Raw genomic sequence first — 15276 nt, forward strand, 5'->3', positions numbered from 1 at the left:
TGGTCAGTTACCCTTCCAAAGAATTAAACATTCTCTGCACAATTTTGCTCTAATCAATCATTTATTTAGCACACCAGAAAACTTTGCTTTCAACACAAACATGTAAACTACCGCTGGTAATGGCCATAGAATGTGCCTTCTCTCTGTAGAGCCCTATAAAATGAACCAAAAAGTTTTTTTAGAAAAACTATTTGTGTGCAGTATGAGAAATGTCTAGAGAATATGTATTGTTGTATGGTCATAGGACAGAGACAATATTGTACATATTCCACTTTCTATCACACTAAAAGTATATCATGAATAATGGTATACGTAAAAAAAATAAGAATGACCTTAGGGTGTCTGAAATGATCTCTTTCAATATCAAACAATATCTATTCACCTTGTTGACAATTACTGCTGGTCAGACTATGAACAGTCTGTTTTGTAAATACTCATGTGGCCGCTGAGCAACTGAAACACTTTTGGTAAACATACCCGAAGCTGCGTTGTCATTTTATCTTGTGAAAAATGCACTTTTCTGACTGACTTGGCTTGTTTTCAGCTGCCAAGCTATATTATGCAATGAAAAATTGTCATTGCTTTGAAGGAAACTTATTCTGAACAATGCTTGATAGCTGAATTTTATCCTTGGTTGGGCAAAGGTCTCTCAGCCCTTTACAAATACTATTGATATGATTTCTGTATGTCACTGGGTAGGTGGGTAGCAATGTTTGAGAAAAGAAAGATTAACTGTTGACAGTGATATAGACAGAATGGTTTAGATCTAACTCTAAAGTATTTTTGTGTGTTTTGGTCGGTCATTACAATTTACAGTCATCATGCACCCATTGCTTAAAGTTGATGCCGTAATGTCATGTATAGTAGTATGTACCTCAAAAAATGAAAGACTTCAACTTTTGGTCAAGCTTTCCTCAATGAAATTTCAACCATTCTCGTAAAAAATAAAAAATCAAAGTTAGGGTCATTACGCAAATTTTGGTTCTATGGGAAGAAATTACTGTAAGTCTACCCATATTTGAAATTCAAAATGGCTGCCATCCCTGTAGTAATTTTATTTGTAAGAACTGATGTGGTTTTGATTTTCACAAATTTAAAGTTAAAACAATAACAACTTTATTGACTCCAAGAGTTTCAAAATGAACATACGCAGGGGGTAGATCAGAAAATTATTGCAAAAATTTGAGAATCGGAATACCTGTCCCCGAGGCATATTCTACTGTATTAAGTGATGTGATCCATCACAGAGCAGTGCCCACAGAAATCACTGTGTAGTTAGCATGAAAAAAAAGTTACATGGTTTGATTCATGATGCATTCATTGATCTGCTGTGGATGTCACACCATTGATCTCACTGTATTTTGATTCATTTCATCTGCTTTCATCACACTCGTCCACCAATCAACACAGCTGAGAGTGAGTGTTCATTATATATTGTTCATGAAATATTCATATGCATGCATATATTGCTCATTAAGGATATGCATCTGCTAGGAATTGATTTGAGTGTCTAACCCGCATAATGCACTTTTGCTATGCAAACTACTGACGCTGCTTATGCTAAATGTTTTCCTGCATGTGTGCGCTTTTATTAAAGTTTGCAATTGTTTCATTAATATTTTACTCTATGTGTAAAACAAGAACTGGTTTTAAAATTTACAGTGTTTTGAGTTTCTGATTTAAGGTAGTATGCACCTCAATAGGCTCAGACTTACCTCAGGGGAACTTTCAACCATTCTTTTCCAAAATAAAGCATAAAAATTGGGGTTCACTGTACCAGCCAAATTACTTTACGTTTACTGATATTTGAAATTCAAAATGGCTGCCATGCTTTTGCAAACTTTTGGGGAAAGAATTAAATTTTCTATTTTCTTAAAGATAAGACTGAAAACTTTATTCTCTCTAGGAGCATCAAAATAAGCCCCCACAAGTGGTGGACCAGAAATTAAAGTCTTATGTAAATTTTAGAGTCTGTTTATCTGTCTCTTGGGTGCATTTTACCTTAATACCAAAAGTAATCTTCTTTTGTTAAGTAAAAGGTAAGCTGTCACTTCAGAGTGTCTTCTCAAGTTGCACCACTATGGTACTTCTACATGACCATATATGGTTTGTTTGCTTTGCTCAGTTCAAATTTATATGTTCTTTTCTTTTCAATCCAGGTGCACGTACTCCGGTATTGCACATTTTCAAGTGTTTAGTTTTAGTTATAAGACAGAAAAAATTAAAAATCTTTTTCTGTATGCTTATTTTCCTTTTAATAGCAGCATACAGTACAAAACTGAGTAGATTGTACAGTGTACTGGCGCACTGACAAATTGGAATTGTTATTTTTATGTCAACAAAGACATATATATCACAGAACTGGACATGTCATATCTTTATGTTTTCTCCCCTATCCCCCTCCTCATATCTCACTTGTTTACCCCAGATCTCCCCCTCATATCTTGCTTGCTGGTTTTAATAAAATCTGTACAGGAAGTGAGCCAACTGACTTAAAAAACATTCTAATGGACTCACAATCTTTAGCAAGAATCTTCATGAGTCAAAAAAAGGCATCGTTGTTTGTCACATTGTGAAGACTTGTTACCCCCACCCTCATGAACTGTGACCAATACTCTTACAGTGTAGCCTTTTCTTTGTAATCAAAGAAACTCCAGCGTCTCAAAGAGTTTTGTTCACAACAGTTATTGTGTTGTCAGTTGTATTGCCATGGAGAGATGATAATATTCACTGTGTCGTGACTACTGCATCCGGCTATGGCTGTGTACTCTCTGTTACCCACTCATAAATAATAAACAGTGGGTGCGTCACTGAAGAGACAGCCTTGACTGTACAAAGCAAAGAATTCTCACCACCATAACATAAGGGACCATCTCAGATTGTCACATATAAGTTCAAAAAGCGAAATTTGTTCGTTTACTGGGGAGGGGGTTTAACGTCCATTCAATTAGTGAACTTCACTTTTGCACTTTTATTTTGTGATTACAAGTACTCTTTACTTGTTGTGTAAAAATAAACAAAAACCGCACAGTTGTACCAACAAATTTTGCTATAACTGTTTTCAACTCGGTTCATATCATGCTGTGGTAAATACTCAAATTTGATGCTGTAATGGGGTCAGTGGATACATATTCTTCAGTAACTATAGCAAAATGCTACATTGTACTCCCAGGCAGACGTCAGCATTTCGCAATTTGAACTTTCATTTAGGGGATGGGGGATGGGGGGTTTTGATGTAAACGAAGGAATTTCGTTTCATGAACTTGTGCGACAATCTGAGATGGTCCCTAAGCCTTGCAATTAAATTTCTAAATTCTCTCTAAATTTTAGGGCTCTTTTCTGTCAAAAGTGTTCACAAAATATCCATGGAATGTCATAAAATCTACAGATAAATGCCCAGAAACCTTATCAATAATAATCATGTAAATCACATTATAAATACAAGTAATTTATCATCATTATCATTTTCTCAATATAAAGAAAATATGTATACCCTGGTAGAACATGGCATGTCAAGTTCTGTAGGAGACTTGTTTTAGCATGTTCATCTAGTATATCATGTAATATAACTAATCATAGTAATGTTCTGTTAGATTGAAAATTTGTTGATACAAGATGTCTATCTGTCAAACACTTCATAAACAAGCCCTGTGGTATTCTGTTTTGTAGATCAAACATGTCCATATGATGTAACCACTGAAGGTGACGCCCTCCAGTATATCCTAGATTTCCTGCAGGGTACAGTAAGTATTCAACTTAAAAATAAAATGTACACAAAAAATAAATATCAAACATGAGTGTACAACTATTCATAGGCTTTTTCAACAGTCCCCATCCAAGACCATTTCATAATATTCTGGTCAAAATTGCCCTCTATCAAAACATTATCCATATTGTGTAATTGTACATATAAACTGAAACAAACACCAAAAATATAGTGCAATTGACATTATTTAACTTTAGAATGCAACGTACATAAACTTTTAATACTCGAGTCTTGATTATAGTAAAATGCTTCATGAATACACCAACAAATGCCCATGATGAAAGTGAAAGGGGAATTCAGGGTTGGGTCCTAGACATGTGTTTTAAGTGTTACAAACAATTCATCATTTGAATTCTCTCTACTTCCAGGGCTTCATGGAGCTAACAGAGTTATTCTATGGCTACTACTACAGCAGCGATGTCATAGTTGAATTTGGTGGGACGTCCATCAGTTACAACATGCCTCTGGCTTACATCCTGGTCGCCATTGCATATTTTACCATCAGTCTTATTCTGATGGTCAGACAGTAAGTGTACAATCACCCCCGTGAATGCCCTCTGTAATGCTACCCTACACGACAAGAGTTTCTGTAAATATTTACCGGTACATTCAGTTTTCATGCTTTATGTTTGTTGATAAATCTTATCCTTATGTAAGTCCAATGATAACTTACACTGTCAACATTCCATAAATTTTAGAATCAGTTGAAGTTTCCACTTTAACCTCAGGAGATTGAATTTCACAAAAATTTGCGATTTTTTACTTCTTCAAAATGAAAGAGATGTTCTTTTGATAAGTATCAAGCATGATGATGTAGTACAGGGATTGTGATATTTGTTGTCTTGTCAATGATACTAATTGTAATCAATGGGTTTAGATATAGACATGCTATGAACTGTTTTTCAAACGAAAAATCATGATGTACAGCTAAGGAACTGTGTCTATGGTAACAGAACTGGTGTTGACAGGGCCTTTTATTGTCAAACGACATGAAATTATTTGTCTAGTGAAGACCTCGCAAAGACCAAGACAATTTTGTTCAGAAAAACACCAAAAATATGAAAAGATTGCTCGTACCATCATAGAGCCTTGACCTTTACTGTGAAACAAACATACATCTTATACAAATTATTTGTGATGTCTGTTAGATGAATTGCTTATCAGCGCTGATACAGACAGTGTACACAGGACATGTTATGCTAAATAGTGACTGCTCTGTCTGGTTGATGTCATCAAAATTCTGTCTGAAATGTGAAATATGAAGTATATGCCACTCACTACAGTTTGCCAACACATGTCAATGTAAGCATATCAATTGATTTGGTATGTCAGAGGATGTAGTGAACTGGACATCTTCAGTGGATATAAATGTTTGTTTTGTGTGGACTTCTACACAGTGCATTTCACTGTTGTACCAATTCGACATAATGCCTTTTACTGAATTATGTCCTTGGCCAAAATGATTTATCAGGTGGAAACAGTTGTTTAATTGACTTTGTAGGCAAAATTTCTGTTGTTGAAGTTTCATTATATATATGTGTGTTTTGGGTTGTTGTTTGAACTATAATGTAGTGATGTATAGCTTCAAAGGATGTGCATTAGCTATATTTGTGAAAATGACACAGAGATGATAAATGGTGTAATTCTTAGTAAAAAAATTTTATTTGTGCGTCTGACATCATATCCGTGACCAGGCAGAGATAAGAATCGTGTCCTGGTTACAAGCATGAGAAATAAAATTATCTTGTATGATGTCATGTATGAACAAATTTTTTACAAACAATAATATCATTAAACCATCCACCAAAAGATAACGGCATGAACTTACACCCTGTAAATGCTGGACTTTGGTAGGGTCCAATTGTTTTTATTGTGATGGTTTGTCTCATAGAAGGGCAGAGGTGTTTATAGAAAAATATCAGAGTGACTACATCATGGCTATCATAAATCATGGTTACCACCTTTTCCAAAACTCAGTGCAGAAATTTCAGTAAAAATTTTCAAATGTATGTTTCATTTTGTAGAAATTTCAGACAGATGTTTTTTAGATCATACATGTCATTAAAATGAATACCAACATTTCCTAATCTGTCAACTCCTCCAGTATAGCACAGTGCTACGGTTCTGTCTGGTGCTCTTAGGCTTTTGGGAGGCTGAGTTAATTCTAATATTCTGTTCTCTGTGTGTGTTTGTCACTTACAGCACAGCGAAGGGTTTCCGTGACAGTCTGGCCAATCAAGAAGATCATTTCTACAAACACTGTAACAAAGTGTTTGCTGGCTGGGATTACAGTATGACAGATGAGAAATCAGCTGTTTTGAAACATAAAAGTCTGCACTTTGAACTGACAGTAAGTCGGCTGTGCTTTTTGGCCCTCGTAGCCACATTCATGATGATCGCCTTCAAACGACTGTACAACTATTGTGAAATATAAATGAAATAGAAATGTGAAAATATTTTTAAAAATTTATATGTTCACTATTTGCAGTCACTGTAGAATTTGTGTAACCCTTTGACAAAACCAGACAGAAATAATTTGCCCAGACTTACAATGTGTTTTGTCCATGACAAATCGTACAGCACAGAGAAAGTTGAATTTCTTCTCTTATACCAAAAGTTGATGAAAATAACATGATATACAGAACACCTCGTCGTTTCTCTTGATTGCTCATGAATGATGTCGAGTGTAACAATTGTTTTTTTGTTTCTTAGACCGACTTGGAGGAAGAGAGGCGAGCTTTAAGAAGATCCAAGCGTACTGGATGTCAGAAATTTGGACTGTACATGGCTAGGTTGTTCATAAATATCATTGTCATCATCATTCTTGCTGGAGCCGGATATCTGATCTACTACACCACAGATTTTGCCCTGCAGGTCAGTGGATCCAGTTACCAGCTATCTCTGTATACTTCACTAAGTGCAGGAACACTTGGAATAGTTTTTGTATTTCAAAGAATGAATTGAAAACGGACCAGCCTTTCACGTTTGACAGTCATTCACAATGACTGTTATCACTTCCTCGTTTTGGTCCAAATTCACTCAGGAGACAGAAGTGCATGGTACAGTTTATGTTGGCGTTCTTGTACAAAGACATTTCTTAGACTATCAATTCAGGTCGGAAGAAGTCATAAATATTTTTACTATAACTCACCGTAAACAGCTAGCCCTGAAATGTCAACAAAATGAGGACACCAGCTCAACTGTTTGCACCATTGATTTATCGATCTGTTCTTCCCGTTATTATGGCACACTTGTGACATGAAATATTGCAGACATGTTGTTCCTATTGTTTCTCTAAATAAAGTTTACTTCATTGTACATGAACAGCATAAAATCGTACTTGACCCAATGGAAGTAGAGAAAAATCAGAACAAAGTTCAAAGTTCAAGTTTTTACTACAAGAAAATCAAGTATAAACGCATTTCAAATTGATTTGGATGTTTTGTTTTAATTAATATTCATACAGGTTCAGTTGTCTGCATTGAAAAACATGAATGCCGTGATGCAATTTTATGATCGGAGTGATGTTTTGTCTGATATGCTGAATGTAATATGTTGCCACAGAGAAACCTTCCATTGTGTAGAATTCAAAGCCATTATAGCCATTATATAGAACCCAATGGATATCATGTAAAACCTAATACATCAGCTTGTCAATAGCCCACAAATGATTTGAAAAGTTCATCAGGCTATTAATAACCACATTTCTGCAATGCTACAGTTTGACACGTCATACCTTGATTCTAACAGACTTGTCTGCATGCTGTGTTTTTCACCAACAGAACAAAAACAACCCAGTGACAAATGATGATATTCTGCTCTTCCTGATCAGTTACTTACCGTCCATCACCATCTCTGCTCTCAATATTGTGGTTCCACTGATCTTTGCATCCTTGATTCGCTTTGAAGACTACAGCCCAGAGTTTGAGGTCAAGTTCACATTAGTCAGGTACAGTTTCTGATAATGATACTACCAAAGCAGATTTTTATCATTACTTCACAAGAATAGTGAGAAAGTGAAATACTTTCATATTGTATGTCAATGAAGACCTCTGTATTCAAAACGTATTCACTGAGGTTGAATGGTTAAAGTATACGCTGAAGAATAAATTAGTCACAACGAAATAAAAAGAAGTACTATGTCAAAACTGTCATCACATGGCTTCAAGCACACGGTATTTGCTGTTGTGCTTAACAGATTCCACGATGTGAACGACAACAAAAATTGTTATGATTTAAAAAATGACAAAATGGCGGTTTAAGCACAGTTCAAACTATCTACATTGTATGTATGTACGTTTTTCTGTCTATTATGTCTACATGCATGTACAGTGAAACTTGTCTAAACAGAAACCTGTCTAAACTGGAAACCTGTCTAAACTAAACCTTCCCTAAGAACTCTATGTTAAAAGGACCTCTATAAACCGGACACCTTTCCAAACCGAACGATTTTCTCAGTCCCTGAAGGGTTCAGTTTAGACAGGTTTTACTGTAATATGTATATATCTGTCTGTGTGTCTGTCTGTCTGTCCGTCCGTTCTTGTCCACTACAAAAACTTGTGTGAAGTTCTCAGGCATCACTCATATCGGTGTGAAATGCATCATTATAAATATGATTTTGTTCAAATTAAACATGGTATGTTAAAAATATGCGAATGAACTCAGCATCTGTTAAACTGGAACTAGTGGTTCAATTGCTTTGATGTTGCCTAGACATAAAATTTGCATATATATTTTTGTTTTTAATACATTTTTTTTACTTCTTGAAAGTCTCTTATGAGATAGCTTTTTAGATTGTCATGGAATACCTTATTTCAAATAATAAACTTTGCATATGCTTATTTGTAGTTCTTGAAAGTCTCTTATGAGATAGCTTTTTAGATTGTCATGGATACCTATTTCAAATAATAAATTTGCATATGCTTATTTGTAGGGACAAAGTGTTACACATTTGGTCAAATTACCACTTCCTTCAACAGGTTCAAGTTTGATGTGTATTTGACATGTATGACTGTATTCGTATTTTTAAAAAGATAGTAAAATTTTCATTCTGAGAATTTTGGCATCAATTTTCTTAATTTAGCAAAAGTGCACCCACCATACATTAACACCAATATACAGGTAAAGCCTCATGTATGCATGTATGTTGACACCACTTTTAATATTTTGTTTTCCGGTAGGACTGTGTTTTTGAGACTGGCATCTTTGGCTGTGCTGATTGCATCTATTTATCCACAAATTGTATGCGATGTAAGTGATCAAGATACCTGTGGTGTGTGCCAACCTAGTAATTTACAGGTGAGTCTGTTCACAGAGTTTGCTCTGTCAAACACATGTATATTTGTTAAATGTTAGATTCTCTTGTTGCCTTAGAAGTTTGATCTTGGAACATTTCCTCATTGCTTGCATTCTCGTGCAGTTTCAAAAAGGAAAAATGTTTCTATGTGTTCATTTCACATGAGATGATCACAAATTATTATACACCCGTGGCCACTTTAGTGTTGATTAAGCCTGTCTGGTGCAAGCAGAAATTCTGTTTGTATAAACGAAACAAAGTGGTGATCGGTGTAATAAATGTAAGGTTCACTATCGGCACCCCACTGTTAGGATTGAGATAACGTTCTACTAAACACTGCACTGTAGACATGCTGTAAGTCTGCACTCCGACAATGAACATCATTAACAACGGTCGCGAATATCATAGGGGCAAATCCTTCAGTGAGGACGTAGCAAGCTTGATTGTTCAAAATATAAGAGATTGTGGTGGCAATTTGGCATCTAGCGAGGTACCACGAGGAGCTTACAAAGAAACAAGCAAGCGTTTTAAGATAAGCGTGGAGGGAGCCAGAAAAGTTTGGAAGATATGTACATGTATCAGGACAAGTTCCCTTCAACCGGGATGAGAAAAGTGTCGTTCATGTTGTTACACACATGTGAATACATGTACATGTAAAATGCTACCCCGACTGTACTTTACTCTTACCTTTTCTCTCGTACCAAGTGAAATTGGAGTACGTTTATTCACGGTTTGTAGGAAAGAAACATGGCTTAGTGCAAGTGAATGTTTATTTCGAAAGTTTTGCAGTCAAGACGGCGATGTCTGTAATTTAATCGCTAGCATTTTCAAATTGGCATTTTCTCAATTCCCGCGTCTGAACAGAGTCTGAACACGACACTTGCGATACACACTGTAGCATCGTTGGTATTCATTCACTGCAATGTTGAAATCGGCACAAAATGTGTGATGTTTTCTAACACTGACTACATTTGAAACACATGAATTTTAGCCGATACTGAGTACTAATAGGGCAAATGCTGTGGTCAACATCATTTGTATACAGTGTATTTTATAATCACTCCCTAATTTCAGGCTAATCGGCGTGTCCATGGGGTACCGATAGTAGGATCATTATCACCACTGATACAGGGTAAAGTAATCGTTTTATCACCCTTCTGCAAGACAGAATTTCTGCTTGTACCAGACAGGCTTGATCAACACTAAAGTGGCCACGGGTGTATATTATGTTTGATCTTTCAGTGCTGGGAGACGTATGTTGGCCAGGAAATGTACAAGTTGGCGATAACTGATTTCTTTGTTGTTGCCGGAACAGTCCTTTTCATAGAATTTCCAAGAAAGTAAGTATCATCTGCAAAATGGCTGGAAACTTTACAAGGATTAATTTATCATTGAAAGATTTTTTGAAAAATTACAAAGCTCTTCATGCCTGATAATCTGATAAGAAATGGAGTGAATTTTTACCCTTTCGGATGATCTAAATACTTTTCATGAATGCTTGAATAAACTCCAAGTTACATTATAACGTAACTTGACATCTTACTTAAAGTTTTCAAGTTTATATTTTGTGGTAACTTACAGGCTGGTAGTGACAAAATGTTTGTGTGGTGTAACAAGAGCCATTGGACAGCAAGAATTTGAAATTCCCAAGAATGTTCTGGACATCATATATTCCCAGACTATTTGCTGGTAAGAGATGCATTTCACAGACACTATTACAAACTAGGAACAGCATATAAATATCTCAAGAATCCTGTAGCTGTGAATTCAGAGACAGCAAATGTTTGATGAATTTCTAAAATTACAAATGTTTAAACTGAAATTGAGTATTATTCTACTAGAGGTGAAATCATTAAAGTGAATTCTTACGCTTTGTTGTGGCAGGAAACATGCTGTATTAGGTATCTACGATTCTTGTGAAAAATTTTCAATTGATAAGTAATTGTCGAATGTATAAGTACTTATGGTTTGTCTACATCTAGGTTCTAATTTTTTGTTCGATTTGTTTCTTGGATATTTTAATTGTCAAATTATACCGCAATGACAGTGGTGTTTTGTTGTATCTTTTCACAGGTTGGGTTCATTCTTCAGTCCATTGCTACCAGCAATCTGTGTCATGAAATCATTTATCTTCTTCTACCTGAAGAAGTGGAGTCTAATTTACAATTTCCTGCCGCCGTCCAGACCATACCGTGCCTCCAGATCTAATTCCTTTTTCATGATAGTCTTACTTATCGCATTCATGTTGTGCTTGCTGCCAATTGGATACAGTATTGTTCAGTAAGTCATCTAGTAAACAGATACCTGATGAATGTTACAACTTTTGTAGTAGTCTCAAATTGATACTTTTCATTTGATGTAAATTTCTCACCATGAATGTGACAACTTTTATAGCAGTCTCAAATCAATACTTTTCATTTGTTGTAAATTTCTCACCATGGATGTGACAACTTTGTAACAGTCTCAAATCAATACTTTTTATTGGTTGTAAATTTCTCACCATGAATGTGACAACTTTTGTAGCAGTCTCAAATTGATACTTTTCATTTGTGATAAATTTCTCATCATGGCCTTAACCCTTTCACCACCATGGTTCCACCCAAACTCATTGTTATCAATGGTGATCTTGGACATGTATACAGGGAACTGGGGTGAAAGGTTAAAGAAGCCTGGTTGTAACTGGTTTTTCTCCCAGCTTAGCCAGTTTTGTATAAATATCAGTTGGTATTGGCAATCTTTTTTACAAGTCTCTCTAAACAACCATGCTTGCAATATCAACTTTGTGTCTTTCAAGTGATTACAGCACAGCTACCATTTTGATATGAGGTAATCAGGGATTGCATCTCAAGACAATGTAGATTAATATAAGATTGCATTAATGTACGATTTTTCTTTGCACTGACAGAATGGAACCATCCAGGGCATGTGGTCCATTCCGTAATCAGACCACCATGTGGCAAACTGTCACGGTCACTGTCAATGGCTGGCCATCCTGGCTCCAAGGAATTCTAGATTTCATCTTCTCTGCCGGCTTTGCTGTACCATTCCTCATCATTCTATGGTGAGTTTCATCCTGTGTATTTTACAGTGACTGCTCACTTTGAGAACCCAATATGATGTGCTGTTAACGCCCCTCCCCCAAATCATCATGTATGGTATCAACCCATCGTTTCCCAGACTTAATAAAAAGAAATAGGGAATTACAATACAGAGAAAAATGGATTTCACACATGAATATTTGAAGTTATCTGTTTTGTGTGCTTTGTAGAAACTATTTTGTGTATTTGACTTTTTAGAATACACAGATTGAGTTTGCCTTGTTATGGATGGTACTGGGAAAGAATGCCTGTCGATGGCTGTACTCCCTACACTAAGCTGAAACTCACACTTAAAATGTCTGTGTGATTGATGATATGTAAACACAATGGACAAACAGTTGATGGTTTTAAAATTGGAAATTTGCCAAAGCTGTGCAGGTCTTAATTATTTAAGCAAGTTTGTAAGAATGTGTGATTGTTAAGCAGATGAGCATATATGTATATATGCATGCATATGTATATGTGTGTATATGTGTATGTGCACATGTGTATGTGCATATGGTGTGTACATGCGTGACTGTGTCTCCCAAGTTTGACCACCCTGCAGTCATTTTCAGGACAGAGACCTTTGACCCCTTTCCTTTTAATATGTATTAATTCAACCTACTGTAGTAGAACTTATAGTTCAATCGCACATACCGGATAAAATTTCTGTGCCCTTAAAGTGCAGTTCTGAGGGTAGACTGGTCAAATACAAAATTCAAATACATGTTGATTTGTCTTTCAAAGTTGTTGTTGATCAGATCATAGGTACCAGTACAGTAGTGCTGAGTCATACAACACAGACTTGTGGACATGTCTCGGTTTCCAATGGAGCTCACGTTCTCTCTGAAGAATGCAGCATAAAATTTATGATGTGAGATTTAGAAGACTCCATATATCTTTTTTTGTCCTTTGTTGACAACAAGAGGGAAAGACCGAAATGTGCAAAGTAAACAGAGCGGATCTGTACCTGTGTAGTTTTATTGTTACAGATCAAAGGCAATTTATATAAACTCTGAACCAAGTAAATCACCAAGCCTTAGATTCTGAGTTGGATGTTTAGAGTGGGTAAAACTGTTGAGGATTAGACTGCTTTCTGAGAAAAAAAAATTAAAAAATATGTGTTCTTCCATGTTTGAGCTGAGCATAATTTTTCAATTTTACGATTTGGTATTAAACACTGCTGTGTTCGTGTCATTTTCATTTAGTTTGCCAAGCTCAACCATCACACATTCAGAAAAAAAAAACTTGGATTTTTCCTGTTTTAAAATATCCCATAATGCTCAGTGTTTCCCTAGTGATTGTTAAATTCCTTTTTTTAATCACAACTTTAAAGAACAGCCAATTTTTCAGTTTAAAAATTGTCCTAGGCTGAATAAAAGGATAATAAATGAAGCAAATTTATGAGTGTTTACCCCACCCCTCTCCTTGATAAAGGCTAGCACCACATTGTCCACAACTTAGACCAATCCATTCATGGGAAACAATACAGTTATACCATTATTGTGGTGACATAAGGGATAGATGGATAATGCAGACAGAAAAGGTAGCTTGTGGTGGCATCAACATTTCTTTTATAGGTAGAGCTTAGATGGTCTTGTGTTGCAGTGAACTCAATTTGGCAAATCATATTTTTGAATGCACTTCAAAATTTTGTCTTGAAATAAAATGACCTTTCTGTGTGAAAGTGATGATAGTATGTAACCAACAGTTAGGTGTGATGGACTCAGAAAGAACTGAAGTGGTCTCAATATCCAGCCATAGACCCTAGTTTTCTAGGGTCTATGGTCCAGCTGAGCAAGTGAAAACAAAAAGGAGTCCATTTTAATACCTGATTATATTTTTATGTGGGACTATAGGGACAAGTTTTCATTGGCTTGCACAATCCCTTGGGGTGAGGTTTTCTTCATCCTTATGGTAGCAATGACGGGGATTAACAATGCTTAGAGGTTCCAGAACAAGTGTTTGGCCCTTCCAAAAATTAATGTTATGTCACCAGCTTGGCTCGGCAACTGCAGCTTTTGTACAGGGAGAGATAAATACTGATTTATTTCATGTTATTCAAGTTTACTGTCACCTGATCCTTATGTAAACAACGACTACAAAATACAAATCACAGCATTTGCCAAAAGCTAGTCTTTTAGAAAATGTGCTATTTTGAAAATAATGAAGTTACAGCTCAGCTGTCTGCAGAGAAATCATTGGTTTAAAGGGCCTAATACTTGTCCAGCAGCTTTACTAGTAATTATGCACATCTTGACAGAAATACCAACCTGCTAAACAAAGGTTCTCTGTGTCTTTTGGATGTCAGATTTTTTGTTTTTATACTATGATATATGATGTATGTAATCGTCATGTTTGTTTTATTTTTCTTTCCTGACAGTCTTGCATTGTACTACTACCACTCTATCGCTAGCGCTCACAAAGAAATGGTTGTCAGGCTCAAAGAACAGCTGGTCATGTAAGTACTCAGTGTGTTTTGTTTGTCTTTCACTCCCAGCAAGACTTCCAATATGCAGCATATGATGGTACCTGTCATTGCAAACCGTGCATTGCTGTCACATCTGATTGTGTTGGATAATCATGTACTGCCTGTCAGTGGTTTGGATAAGAGTTCAGTAACGCAGCTCAAGTTTTTACAGCTACCAATCTCAACTACAGTAACAAACAAGATGATATATATTTTCAGAATCATATACTTCTAATTCTTATGCAAAGTTATTGCTTTTTAACAAGCAAAAAATGTTGAGCAATGTAAAAAATGTGAAAATTTTCAGAGACAGAGAAGATAGTAATGAGGTAGACAAATATGAAAATAGTTGAAAGTTAGGCTAAGCTTCATGAATATCAACATAAGCATTAATGCATGACAGCTAGAGTAGAATTGTACCTACTCATTATTCATTGGGAGTTTAATTTTGTAAACATCTGCTGCACGATATGTTCCAATACCTGGTTTAATACATTCCACTCCTTTCATGACATAATCTGCCAACAGTATGCCACGTTGCAAGGTTTAAATACCACTGTTGTTTATTTACATTAACTGAAAAATATGCAATATGGTTTTATATTAAAAAATAGTGTGATCTCCATGGGGCAGAGGTGGATGTTTTATTCACAGTGACCTGGCT

General features: G+C 35.8%; 1 protein-coding gene across 3 annotated transcripts in view; it reads left to right on the forward strand.

The window, feature by feature from the left end:
• Window positions 1–15276, forward strand: part of LOC139151931 (transmembrane channel-like protein 7) — a 57201-nt gene that overhangs the window by 37951 nt on the left and 3974 nt on the right. For all 3 annotated transcript variants that reach the window (XM_070724988.1, XM_070724990.1, XM_070724987.1), the window contains exons 6-16: window positions 3670–3743; window positions 4135–4292; window positions 5969–6116; window positions 6479–6640; window positions 7549–7715; window positions 8947–9064; window positions 10305–10402; window positions 10644–10751; window positions 11136–11342; window positions 11968–12123; window positions 14526–14603. In XM_070724988.1, coding sequence (XP_070581089.1) covers window positions 3670–3743; window positions 4135–4292; window positions 5969–6116; window positions 6479–6640; window positions 7549–7715; window positions 8947–9064; window positions 10305–10402; window positions 10644–10751; window positions 11136–11342; window positions 11968–12123; window positions 14526–14603 — 1474 coding nt within the window. The remainder of the gene's footprint in view (window positions 1–3669; window positions 3744–4134; window positions 4293–5968; window positions 6117–6478; window positions 6641–7548; window positions 7716–8946; window positions 9065–10304; window positions 10403–10643; window positions 10752–11135; window positions 11343–11967; window positions 12124–14525; window positions 14604–15276) is intronic.

Source organism: Ptychodera flava, chromosome 15 (assembly GCF_041260155.1).
Source record: "Ptychodera flava strain L36383 chromosome 15, AS_Pfla_20210202, whole genome shotgun sequence".
NCBI lineage: Eukaryota > Metazoa > Hemichordata > Enteropneusta > Ptychoderidae > Ptychodera > Ptychodera flava.